The 13,792-nt window shown below is 38.0% G+C and overlaps 1 protein-coding gene across 5 annotated transcripts in view; it reads left to right on the top strand.

Moving 5' to 3' along the window:
• Nucleotides 1–13,792, top strand: part of CDKL3 (cyclin dependent kinase like 3) — a 63,268-nt gene that overhangs the window by 29,086 nt on the left and 20,390 nt on the right. For all 5 annotated transcript variants that reach the window (XM_021084764.1, XM_021084763.1, XM_021084762.1 and 2 more), the window contains exons 5-6: nucleotides 8,232–8,344; nucleotides 11,354–11,493. In XM_021084764.1, the coding sequence (XP_020940423.1) occupies nucleotides 8,232–8,344; nucleotides 11,354–11,493 (253 nt within the window). The remainder of the gene's footprint in view (nucleotides 1–8,231; nucleotides 8,345–11,353; nucleotides 11,494–13,792) is intronic.

Raw genomic sequence — 13,792 nt, 5'->3', positions numbered from 1 at the left:
TGCTGTTGTTGTTTGCTTGTTTATGTTATAGTGACCAGCTGTATTGTTTTAGTGAAATTTCCCACTCTCCACTCCTGCCACAGTGTTAAGCCTCTGTAGTTGCCTCTGCAAAGAGTTACAGCTTTATGTAGGCCCATAACTACCCTGGCTTGACATTGGTATTAGTAGTTAGATTTTTCTTTTTATGACCATGCATAGCTATTAACTCCGTTAATTGATGGCTGATTGAACTCTTGCTTTCAAGACTGTCCCAGGACTTAAATTAATTATCTGGATTGTATCTTGAGTAAATCCATGAGTCTCTTCCCACTGTTATTAAGAGCACCCCCTTAAGTTTGTACATCTTCACATTGTTACAAGTGAAGTAATTTCATTTGGAAGAGCTTAGGAGTTATATATATTTTAAAGCCTGCTTTTTCTCTCTGACAGAATCTCTTGATCCAGGGCTCTGAAGCTGGGGTGTGAGGTTAGTGTCTTTAAGTGACTTTGCTGCTCTAGGAGCTGAATGTTCAGTGGAATGTAAGGAAGCAGAAGCCGGAGGTCCTCAGAGCTTACCTCTCCTAGTGTGGACTCATCACTTCATGGGACAGTGAAGATGCTCTTGGGCCCCAGTATTGTCAGTGTGCCACACCCCAGCTAGAATGAGTAGGGGCTGGTCAGAAGAAGGGACCCCACCTCTTGACCACACTCTCCTAGGTCTTAGACTCAGGAATAGGTAACAGGGGCAATATGAGAAATACTGAAGCTCCCCTCCTGAAAATAAAGCCCTCTGATTTGGAGCTAGGGGGAAAGGAAGCCCTAAGTTCTGTGCTGGAACAGTACAGGTAGTGTCTTTACCTTACTGAGCTAGAATGGAGGAGAGACAAAGTGGTCTTCAAATACTACAGAGTCATCTATCTTAACAGTTTTTATAGATTTTCTACTATTTTCTCTTTGCCCTTTGAACTATTTTTAGAGGTGTTAATTATGAGGTTTTTTTTTTCATAATTTTCACCAGTTTCACCGACAAGTCATCATTTCTCCAAGTCTTTCTCCCATGTGATTCTTTTTAATCCCCCTGTTAGTCCTGCATGTTAGACTAGGACTTGATTGTATTCCAGATAATTCCTTTATACTACAGTGACAATCACCTATATGTATTCTGTCTCCTGTTGCTCTTGAAAGGCCTGCCTACATAATTCTTGACATTTTTGTAGATAATGCCTTACCTTACCTAAGTGAACTATGTAAGTTCAGAATAAGCTGGGGAAAAGTAAACTGATTTGTGTAGGAGTGTTTTTAGTTTTAGTGCCTCTGTTAAAAGAGGAGGTAAATGAGTAGGAATTTCATACTGTAGTGAGAGTACTTAAAATAATTTTCTTAAAATTTTGAAGGCTATAATTTGGCCCTAATTTTACTGATTAAGTTCTTAAAACTTGTGAAGTAAGCAGGCTTTTAAGTTCCTGTTATATTATCCACTTGCTGTTGTGCTATGGACTTGAAGAATTGTATACACTACAATTAAGTCATTTATTCCTTAAAATCATTATCTAGCAATACGCACACACACACACACACACACACACACCCCTCCTTTCTTTTAAACAAAAATAGGAACATACTATATATATTGTACAGAACTTTGCTTTTTTTCTCTTTTAATTTTTAAAATTAATTACTTTTTAGCAGTTTTAGGTTTACAGAAAAATTGAGCAGAATTGCATGGTTTCTCATATATCCCCTCTACTGCACCCCCACAGCACAGTTTCCTTATTTTTATTTTTTCCATTATAGTTGATTTATAGTATTCTGTCAATTTCTACTATACAGCAAAGTGACCCAGTCATATATATATTTTTTCTTTTTCTCACATTATACTCCATCATGTTCCATCACAAGTGACTAGATATAGTTCCCTGTGCTGTACAGCAGGATCTCATTGCTTATCCATTCCAAATGCAATAGTTTGCAACAACTAACCCCAAACTCCCAGTACATCCCACTCCCTTCTCCTCCCCCTTGACAACCACAAGTCTATTCTCTAAGTCCATGAGTTTCTATTCTGTGTAAAGTTTCATTTATGCTATATATTAGATTCCAGATTTAAGTGATATCATATGGTATTTGTCTTTCAGACTTGCTTCACTTAGTGTGAGAGTCTGTGGTTTCATCTGTGTTGCTGCAGATGGCATTATTTTGTTCTTTTTTATGGCTGAGTAGTATTCCATTGTGTATGTATACCCCATCTTCTTAATCCATTCATCTGTTGATGGGCATTTAGGTTGTTTCCTTGTCTTGGCTGGTTTTCTTACTGTTAACATATACTTTAGTTTGGTATATTTGTTAGAATTAATTAAAGTCCCCTAGTTTACATTAATATTTAATCTTTGTATTGTATTTCCTATGGATCTTGACAAATTGTAATGTAATGTATCTACCATTACAGTATCATACAGAAAATTTTCACAGCCCCTAATTCCTCTGTGCTGTATTTTATCTTTCCCTCCTTTTCTCTGAAACCCTGGCAACTACTGATGTTTTAAATATTTCTATATGCTTACCTTTTACAGAATGTTGTTTGATTGGAGTCATATATTATGCGGCATTTTCAGACTTCTTTCACTTAACAATGTGTATTTTAAGGTTCCTTTATATTTTTGTCTTTTTGCCATTTCTTGAGCTGCTTCCACAGCACATGGTGGTTCCCAGGGCAGGGATCTAACTGGAGCTGTAGCCGCTGACCTATGCCACAACCACAGCAACCTGGGATCCAAACTGCGTCTGTGACCTACACCACAGCTCACGGCAACGCCAGATCATCAACCCATGAGCAAGGCCAGGGATCGAACCCACCACCTCATGGTTCCTAGTCGGATTCGTTAACCACTGAGCCATGACGGGAACTCCCTGGTTCCTTTATATTTTTAATGGTTTGAAAGCTCATTTCTTTCTTTCTTTCTTTTTTTTTTTTTTTTTTTTTGTCTTTTTGCCATTTCTTGGGCCGCTTCCGAGGCATATGGAGGTTCCCAGGCTAGGGGTCTAATCGGAGCTGTAGCCACCGGCCTACGCCAGAGCCACAGCAACTCGGGATCCAAGCCGCATCTGCAGCCTACACCACAGCTCACGGCAACGCCGGATCGTTAACCCACTGAGCAAGGGCAGGGACCGAACCCGCAACGTCATGGTTCCTAGTCGGATTCATGAACCACTACGCCACGACGGGAACTCCAGAAAGCTCATTTCTTTTTATCACTAATATTCCATTGTATATATGTATGACAGTTTGTTTATCCATTCACCTAAGTAAGGGCATCTTACCTATTTCCAAGTCTTGGCAATTATGGATAAAACTGCTATAAACATATATGTGCAATTTTTTTGTGGACATAAGTTTTTCAGCTCATTTGGCTAGATACCAAGGAATGTAGTTTTGCTAGATTGTATTGTAAGACTGTTAGAATTATCAAACTGTCTTCCAAAGTGACTATATCATTTTGCATTCCCACCAGCAATGCATGAGAGTTCCTCTTGCTCTACCTTCTCACCAGCATTTGGTATCGTCATTGTTTTAGATTTTAACCATTCTGATAGGTGTTTAGTGGTATGTATGTATTTCATTATTGTTTTAATTTACAGTTCTCTGATAACATATGATGTTGAGCATCTTTTTTTTTTTTTTTTTTTTTTTTTTTTGCTTTGCTTTTTTAGGACTGCACATTTAGTATATGGAAGTTCCCAGACTAGGGGTCGAATAAGAGCTGCAGCTGCTGGATTACATCACAGCCACAGCAACGCAGGATCCAAGCTGAGTTTCTGACCTATACCACAGCTCATGGCAACACCGGATCCTTAACTCACTGAGCAAGGCCAGGAATAGAACCTCTGTCCTCATGGATATTACTTGGGTTCGTTTCCACTGAGCCATAACAGGAACTCCTGAGCATCTTTTTGTATGCTTGTTTGCCATGTGTATATCTTCTTTGGTGAGGTGTCTGTTCAGATATTTTGCCCAGTTTTTCAATTGATTTTTTTTCTTATTTTTGAGTTTTCAGAGTGCTTTATATATTTTGGACACAAGCCATTTATCAGATAATGTGTTTTGCAGTTCTCCAACCTGTGGCTTATCTTTTCATTCTCTTAACAGTGTCTTCCATAGAGCACAAGTTTTAAATTTTAATGATGTACTACTTATCCTTTTTTTTTTTTTCTTTTGTGGATTATGCTCTTAGTGTTGTATCTGAAAACTCATCACCAGGAATTCCCTGTTGGAATTCCTTAAGGATCCAGCGTTGTCACTGCTGTGGCAAGGATTTGATCCCTGGCCTAAGAACTTCTACATGCCATGGGTGTGGCCAAAAAGAAAAAAATACTCATCACCAAATCTAAGGTCATATAGATTTTCTCCTATATTATTATCTGGAAGTTTTGTATTTTTTGTATATTGCATTTAGGTCTATGATCCGTTTTGAGTTAATTTTTGTGAAAGGTGTAAGATCTATGTCTGGATTCATTTCTTTTTGCATATTGATTTCCAGTTGTTCCATTACATCTGTTGAAAGGACTTTCCTTTCTTTCCTGAATTTCCTTTGCCCCTTGATCAAAGATCAGTTGAGGTCATTTCTGTAGGTCTATTTCTTGGCGCTCTACTCTGTACTTTTGATGTGTTCATTTCTTCACCAGTGTAATGCTGTCAAGCTTACTGTAGCTTTGTACTACATTTTGAAGTTAGATAGTGTCTTTCCTCTGACTTTCTTCTTCAACATTATGATGGCTTTTCTGGTTCTATTGCCTTTCCATATAAGCTTTAGAATCAATTTATTGATCTCCAAATTGGATTTTGATTGGGATTACATTGACTCTAGAGATCAAGTTGGTAAGAACTGACATCTTTACAATATTTAGTTTTCTTATCCATGAACATTGAATATCTCTCTACTTATTTAGATCTCATTTGATTTCTTTAATAATACATACTTTTTTTCACTTGAGAGTTTATTTTAGAGCTCATTTAATATTAACACAAACAAATAGACCTACCTCATTCTTTAAAGACCTGAGTAATATTTCGTTGTGTGGTTGTACAAAAACTTACATAGCCATTCCCATATTTATGATGTTTAGATTGTTTCCAATCTTTCTGCCACATACAATGCTGCAGTAAAATTCTCAGATAATTTTTTTTTTAAGGCCCACACCTGTGGCATATGGAAGTTCCCAGGCTAGGGGTTGAATCGGAGCTATAGCTGCTGGCCACACCACAGCCACAGCAACATGGGATCCGAGCCATGTCTGAGTTACACCACAGCTTAGGGTATTGCCGGATCCTCAACCCACTGAACGAGGCCAGGGATCGAACCCACATTCTCATGGATAATTGTTGGATTTGTTTCCATTGCACCACAATAGGAACTACCCTCATATCACTTATTTTTATGCACATGTGTGACTAGATTTTAGGAATAAAGGTGTTTGGTCAAAAGTATGTACATTTAAAATTTTAGTAGCTTTTACCACTTTTCCTCCAAAGAAGTTGTTTAAATTTATACTCTCAAAACAGTACATTTGAGTTTTCATTTTCCATAGCCTCACCAACATAGCAGTTACCAAATTTTATAAATTTTTTTTGTTGTTTTAGGGCTGCACCTGTGGCATATGGAGGTTCCCATGCTAGGGGTCAAATCAGAGCTGTAGCTGCTGGCCTACACCACAGCCACAGCAACACCAGATCCAAGCCGCTTCTGTGACCTATACCACAGATCATGGCAATGCTGGATCCTTAAACCATTGAATGAGCATAGCTATCGAACCTGCATCCTCATGGGTAGTAGTCAGATTTATTTCTGCTGAGCCACGATAGGAACTCCTAAACTTTATAATTTTTTTTTCTTACCTTTTCTAGGGCTGCTCCTGTGGCATATGGAGGTTCCCAGGCTAGGGGTCTAATCGGAGCTGTGGCCACTGGTCTACGCCAGAGCCACAGCAACACGGGATCTGCAACCTATACCACATCTGCAACCTACACCACAGCTCACAGCAACGCTGGATCCTTAACCCACTGAACGAGGCCAGGGATTGGACCTGCAACCTCATGGTTCCTAGTCAGATCTGTTAACCACTGAGCCACAACAGGAACTCTGAAACTATATAATTTTTATCAGTGAAAAATATCTCATTGTATTTATTTATTTATTTTGGGGGCCATGCCTGTGGCTTGTGGAAGTTCCCAGGCCAGGGATTGAACCCAAGTCTTAACAGTGACAATGCTAAATCCTTAGCCACTAGGCCATCGGGGAACTCTTCATTGTAATGTTTATTTATAATTTCTTCTGAATGTAAGGTTGGGCGTCCTTTTTAATCTATTTAAAAGTAGGTAGGTATTACTGAAATACACTGTTAAATGCCTCAAATAGATATTTCTATTTTTTTTTTTTTTTTGATCACCCATGGCACATGAAGTTCCCGGGCCAGAGATTGAATCTAAGCCAGAGTTGCGACCTACACCACAGTTGTGGCAACACTGGATCTTTAACCCCCTGCACCAGGCTGGGGGTCAAACCCTCTTCCCCGCCACTGCAGAGATGCCATAGATTCTGTTGCACCACAGTGAAAACTCCAATATATACTATCTTTTAAAACACTCATTATGTAGAAAAAAAGCTTGTTATGGATGACTCACAATGTATTAAGATAATAAATGTAGGAGTTCCTGGCGTGGCTCAGCAGTAATAAACCCGACTAGTATCCATGAGGATGCAGGTTCAATCCCTGGCCTCGCTCAGTGGGTTAAGGATCTGGCATTGCTGTGGCTGTGGTATAGGCCAACAGCTGCAGCTCCAATTGGACCCCTGACCTGGGAACCTCCATATGCTGGAGTATGACCCTAAAAAGAAAAAAATGTAAGTGGTGAAATAGTTGAGTTTTAATTTTTACTATTTCAATACAAGATGATTTTAGTATTCAGTTATTCTACTTCATAATCCATTTATCATCATGTTCTTATGTAACTATTTGAAGCAATTTTAGAATTACAGTTAATTTTAGGGGAGTTCCCTGGTGGCCTAGTGGTTAGGATTTGGTGCTTTTGTTGCTTTGACTTGGGTTCAATCCCTGGTCAGGGAACCAAAATCCCACATCAAGCCACTGCATGCCATGGCCAAAAAAAGAATTACTTTTTCAGTAGTTCCTGTCGTGGCACAGCAGAAATGAATCCCGATAGGAACCGTGAGGTTGTGGGTTCAATCCCTGGCCTTGCTCAGTGGGTTAAGGATCTGGTGTTGCCATGAGCTGTGATGTAGCTCGCAGATGCGGCTCAGATCTGGCGCTGCTGTAGCTCTGACATAGGCTGGCAGTTACAGCTCCAATTAGACCCCCTAGCCTGGGAACCTCCATATGCTGCGAGTATGGCCCTAAAAGGACAAAAGACAAAAATTGCTTGTTAAAATCTTTTATTTATTATTTTATTATTATTATTTGCTATTTTACGGCTGCACCTGTGGCATATGGAGGTTCCCAGGCTAGGGGTCTAGTTGGAGCTACACTGCTGGCCTACATCACAGGCACAGCAACATGTGATCTGAGCTGCGTCTACAACCTACACCACAGCAAAAGCCAGATCCTTAACCCACTGAGTGAGGCCAAAGATCGAACCTGCATCCTCATGGATGAGTCAGGTTCATTAACCGCTGAGCCACAAGAGGAACTCCAAAAAAAAAAAGAATTACAATTAGTTTTTTGGACTGCTACATGGCTTCTCATGTAGTTCAAGTATAAACTGTTTAGTGTTTAATAAACATGATAATATTTAGTTTATATCCTAAAGTTACTGTATGATATTCCAGAGAAACATTTTAAATGATTCTACTTAACCATTCTGTTTTCTTTAGCTCTAACTTTATTTTATTTATTTATTTATTTATTGTCTTTTTGCTGTTTCTTTGGGCTGCTCCCACGGCATATGGAGGTTCCCAGGCTAGGGGTCGAATCGGAGCTGTAGCCCCCAGCCTAAGCCAGAGCCACAGCAACGCAGGATCCGAGCCACGTCTGCGACCTACACCACAGCTCACGGCAATGCTGGATCGTTAACCCACTGAGCAAGGGCAGGGACCAAACCCGCAACCTCATGGTTCCTAGTCGGATTCGTTAACCACTGCGCCACGACGGGAACTCCCCCTAACTTTATTTTAAATGCTTTTTTAGTAAAGTTATATTGGCTCTATCTCCATGAAAAAATGATTTATTCTTGTCTGTTTCAGACCTGTGGATATTTGGGCTTTGGGTTGTATGATCATTGAGATGGCCACTGGAAATCCCTATCTTCCCAGCAGCTCTGATTTGGATTTGCTCCATAAAATTGTTTTAAAAGTAGGTAGGTATTACTGAAATACACTGTTAAATGCCTCAAATAGATATTTCTAGATCAATTCTACTTGATTTTCAAATTTAGTGTCTTGTTTTGATTTGTTTTGTGTTGCTTTTTTAGGGCTGCACCTGTGGCATATGGAAGTTCCTGGGCTAGAGGTTAAATTGGAACTGCAGCTGCCAGCCTGCGCCACAGCCACTGCAACATGGGATCTGGGCTGTATCTGTGACCTACGCTGCAGCTTGTGGCAACCAGATCCTTAACCCACTGAGCAAGCCCAGGGATCAAACTCACATCCTCACAGACACTATGCTGGGTTCTTAACCCGCTGAGCCACAATGGGAACTCCTAGTTTGTTCTTTTTCTTTTTTTTTTTTTTTCAATTTTTTAATAGTTTTTTCTTTATAAGAACAGGGAGGCATGTTGTTTTTATAGATGGGAGTAGACGGGTGCCTTGGGCTGATAAAAAAAAAGGTAGAAAATGTTCTTCTTGCAAATATTGAAGTATAGTTGATTTACAATGTTGTATTAATTTGGGAGTTCCTGTCGTGGCGCAGTGGAAACAAATCCGACTAGGAACCATAAGGTTTCAGATTTGATCCCTGGCCTCCCTCAGTAGGTTAAGGATCTGGCGTTGCTGTGAGCTGTGGTGTAGGTTGAAGACTCAGCTTGGATCCCAAGTTGCTGTGGCTGTGGCATAGACCAGTGGCTGTAGCTCTGATTGAACCCCTAGCCTGGGAACCTCCATATGGATGCGGCACTAAAAAGCAAAAAACAAACAAGCAAAAAATGTTGTGTTAATTTCTGCTGTACAGCAAAATAATTCAGTTACACATTGTATATTCTTTTTCATATTCTTTTCCACTATGGTTTATCACAGAATATTGAATGTGGGTCTCTGTGCTATACAGTAGGACCTTGTTGTTTATCCATCCTGTGTATAATAATTTGCATTTGCTAATCCCAAGCTCCCAATCCTTTCTCAACCCCCCTTGGCAACCATAAATCTATTTTCTATGTCTGTGAGTCTGTTTCTGTTTTGTAGATATGTTCATTTGTGTTGTATTTGGGATTCCACATGGAAGTGATATGGTATTTGTCTTTCTGACTTTTACTTTGCTTAGTATGATAATCTCTAGGTCCATCCATGTTGTAGCAAAAGGCATTATTTCATTCTTTTTTATAGCTAGTATTCCATTGTGTATATATACCACATTTTTATCCATTCATCTGTTGATGGACATTTAGGTTGTTTCCATGTCTTGGCTGTTATAAATAGTGCTGCTGTGAACACTGGGGTGTGTGTATCTTTTTGAATTATAGTTTTGTCTGGATAAATGCCCAGGAGTGGGATTGCTGGATCTTATGGCAACTCTATTTTAGTTTTTTAGGAACCTCCATACTGTTTTCCATAGTGATTGCACCAATTTACATTCCCACCAAGAGTGCAAAGGGTTCCCTTTTCTCCACACCCGCTCCAGCATTCATTATTTGTAGACTTTTTTGGCTGTCCCTGTGGCATGCAGAAATTCCCAGGCCAGGGATCACACCCACATTACAGCAGTGACCCAAGCCACAGCAATGACAAAACTGGATCCTTTCCCTACTGGGAAACTCCCTTGTAGACTTTTTAATGATGGCCATTCTGACCTGTGTAAGGTGGTACTTCATTGTAGTTCTGATTTGCATTTCTTTAATAATTAGCGATGGTGAGTATCTTTTCATGTGCCTATTGGCCATCTGTTTGTCTTCTTTGGAAAAATGTCTATTTAGGTCTTCTGCCCATTTTTCAATTGGGTTGTTTGTTGATTTTTGTTGTTATTGTTATTGAGTTGTATTAGCTATTTGTATATTTTGAAATTAAGCCCTTATAGGTTGCATCCTTTGCAAATATTTTCTCCCAGTCCATGTGTTGCTTTTTCACTTTGGTGATTGTTTCCTTTGTTGTGCAAAAGCTTTTAAGTTTAACTAGGTCCCATTTGTTTATTTTTGCTTTTATTTCTATTGCCTTGGGAGAGTGACCTAAGATAACATTTGTATAATTTATGTCAGAGAATGTTTTGCCTGTGTTCTCTTTTAGGAGTTTTAGGGTGTCATGTCTTATATTTAAGTCTTTAAGCCTATTTTGAACTTATTTTTGTGTATGATGTGATGGTGTGGGTGTGGGTGTGGGTGTGTGTGTGTGTGTGTGTGTGTGTGTGTGTGTGTGTATTTCTGAATAAGGAGCTTGAGGGGCCTTTTTTGTGGCAAGGAAGCTGTATGTAAACATGTAATTACAGGATCATGAGTGAGGAGGGTGCTTGAAAAACTGAATGTGGATAAATACTGGTGAAAGATACAGTTTAGAGTCTTAAAACGTTCTACTTTTTGTGTTATCTTGAAAGTTATGGTTATGAGATTAATGTTAGAAGGAACTCTAGAGATAATGGGATAATTTTTGTCATTTTACAGTTGGGGATACTGAGACACAGAAATGGAAGATTTGCCCAAGGTTATGGAACTAGTTATAGTAAAACTAGTGCTAGAACTTAGCTCTCTTCACTGCTATTTATAGTTCTTTCCATTCTACTACTTTGTAACCTTTCTTCTTTGCAATATTTCTATCCTATATAATTTTAGTATTTTAGCTGTTTTGAATAAAGCTTTGCTGATGAACACATGCTAGTTAAAGCATTAGATACTCACATGGAAATATGTAAAAATTTGAATATGCTTTTTAAAATAGTGTTATATATTAAATCATATTTTTGGAGAAGAAAATACACCTGGTGGTTTTATGTTCTCTCCTGCTCAGGTGCTATCCACAGATTACTGGGGAAACTCACATTTTTAATTTTATATCCAGATAGTTCTTTGTTCAGGCTTAAAAAATTAAAAGAACTTAACTGTTTTTCTCCCTTTTTAATAAGTTAATGCAGACCACATAACAATTTGACTATTTTGATTGTAGAATAATTTCCTTGTTTACTTATGTGTGTATGTGTATATATATATATTTTTTTCTTTTCTTTTCAGGTAATTTAACACCTCACTTGGAGAATATCTTTTCCAAGAGTCCTATTTTTGCTGGAGTGGTCCTTCCTCAAGTTCAACACCCCAAAAATGCAAGAAAAAAATATCCAAAGCTAAATGGATTGTTGGCAGATGTAGTTCATGTATGTTAAGAGATTAAGGTTGTTTTTTGTTTTCTGGGAAATTTGCATAAATTATAATATGTTTTAGGATATTATTTTAATGAAATTCCAAAAGGATTCATGAAGTAATGTTATCTGTTAAAAGTTACTATGGTCTTCCTTTTTTGTTTGTTTGTTTTTTAGGGCCACACCTGTGGCACATGGAAGTTTCCAGGTGGAATGGGGGCTACAGCTGCTGGCTTACATCACAGCCACAGCAACCCAGGATCCGAGCCGCCTCTGTGACTTACACCACAGTTCACGGCAATGCTGGATTGCTGACCCACTGATCAAGCCCAGGGGTTGAACCCGCATCTTCATGGATACTAGTTGGATTCGTTTCTGCTGTGCCACAAAGAGAACTCCTGTTGTTGTGGTCATTTTTTAAAAATCTTTTAATTTAGAGAAATTAAAAATCATAGACTGTTAGAACTAAAAACCCCTTGGGATAATCTTGTCCATTATGTTTATCTCAATTTTATTGATAATCAAGGATGAACTGAAAAATTTTAGGGACTTACCATGTTTATCAATACCTTATAACAGCCAGTCCTCGTAGCAGTCTGCCCAAGGGATTTGTTCCTTGTACACTGGTATCCAAAGGTATGTACAGGATATTGGCAGCTGCAGTTTTAATGCTGTTTTAGGATACACTAGTGCCAGAATTCACCTTGAATTGGCGAAAAGAAAAACATATTGTAATGCTTTTAAATTAGGTTAAAATTTAAATTTTATTTTGAACAACATACTAAATATACCTGCATACTTAGGACATAATTCAAAAGGTGAGAGAATTACTTGCTTCTATTTATTTTCTCTTTCCAGCCAGTTTCCTTTCCCAGGGTCAAGTAAGGTATCTTATTTCTAATGTACAGCCCTTAAAAAAGTGGTTTCCTAAATTTCATAGCAAATATATGGTGCAGTGTTTATAAGAAGGGGCTCTTGATTCACAGGAACTATGTTTAAAGCCCAGCTCTGTCACTAATTAGCTCTGTAAACTTGAGTAAATCATTTAATCTCTGTGCTTCAGTTTCCTGGGCTATAAAACATTAACGATATTTCTTTTCAGGACCTCGAGAATTAAAGGAAGAAATGGTAGAAATGTTCTTGGTACAGGGCCTTAAATAAGCTGTCAACAAATGTTGTTAATACTAAATTTTGTTGCTATTATTTCGATAAACCTAAACATATGATATGTAATGTCTAAAGACTGTTATCAAAGAAAGAAAGTTATTTCTTTGGTACCTGGAAAGCACTAGAGTTTATGAAAGGATCAGATTTGCTTACTACATTTTCACTTTAATTTCTTTCTTTTCATTTCATTGTTTTGGTTATACAAATAATTCATAATGAATAGAAAAAATAGAAATCCTCGATAAACGACGAGAAGTTAAGATTTTCCCAACCCCCACAATCCAGGAAAAATAACTTAACATTTTGGTTATTGTACTGCTAGGCTTTTACCAACCAAATATATGATAGAAATTTATGCTTTTTAAAAGGTGTCATACTTTACACAGTCCTATGTAATATGTTTATTTTCACTTAGCAGTATATTTTAAGCATCCTACCATGTCTTTATGAACTTGTATTGTTTGCTTTGAGTAAATTGCTATTTTTTCTCCAGAAAGTTTTTATACTCAAGTAGCATTGGATATAAATCTCAATTCTCAATCTGACATTGAATATTATAATTTTTAAAATATTTGCCAATTTAATAAGCTAGAAATAAGTATCTTTTTTAACTGTACCTACATCATTATGGAAAAGTTGGACATTTTACTAATATTAATTGCTTATCTGCAATTCTTGTTTTAAGAATCCTTAACCTATTTGTCATTTAAAGTATCTTTTTTCATATTGATTTTCAAAATAATAAGTATATTGTCTGTTGTATATGTTGTAAATTTTCTTTGTCAACTTTAATAATCCAGTGATTTGGAAATCCACATTTATCATATACAAAATCCTTATACATGCTTGGGTCTTGTTCTATTTCACTGATTTCTCTCTATTCTAGTACAAGTACAATTTTTATTGATTATTGTAACTGTAAAATACATCTTAGAAGTTCCCGTTGTGGCTCAGGCAGGTTAAGCACCTGACATAGTGTCCATGAAGGTGCAGGTTCTATCCCTGACCTCTTTCAGTGTGTTAAGGATCTGGCATTGCCACAAGCTGGGGTGTAGTTCGCAGAGGTAGCTTGGATCTCGTGTTGCTGTGGCTGCGGTGTAGGCTGGTAGCTGCAGCTCTGATTCAGCCCCTAGCCCAGGAATTTCCT

Source organism: Sus scrofa, chromosome 2 (assembly GCF_000003025.6).
Source record: "Sus scrofa isolate TJ Tabasco breed Duroc chromosome 2, Sscrofa11.1, whole genome shotgun sequence".
Lineage (NCBI taxonomy): Eukaryota > Metazoa > Chordata > Mammalia > Artiodactyla > Suidae > Sus > Sus scrofa.
Note: the sequence above shows the minus strand (reverse complement) of the source record. Positions and strands in the feature narration are given on the sequence as shown.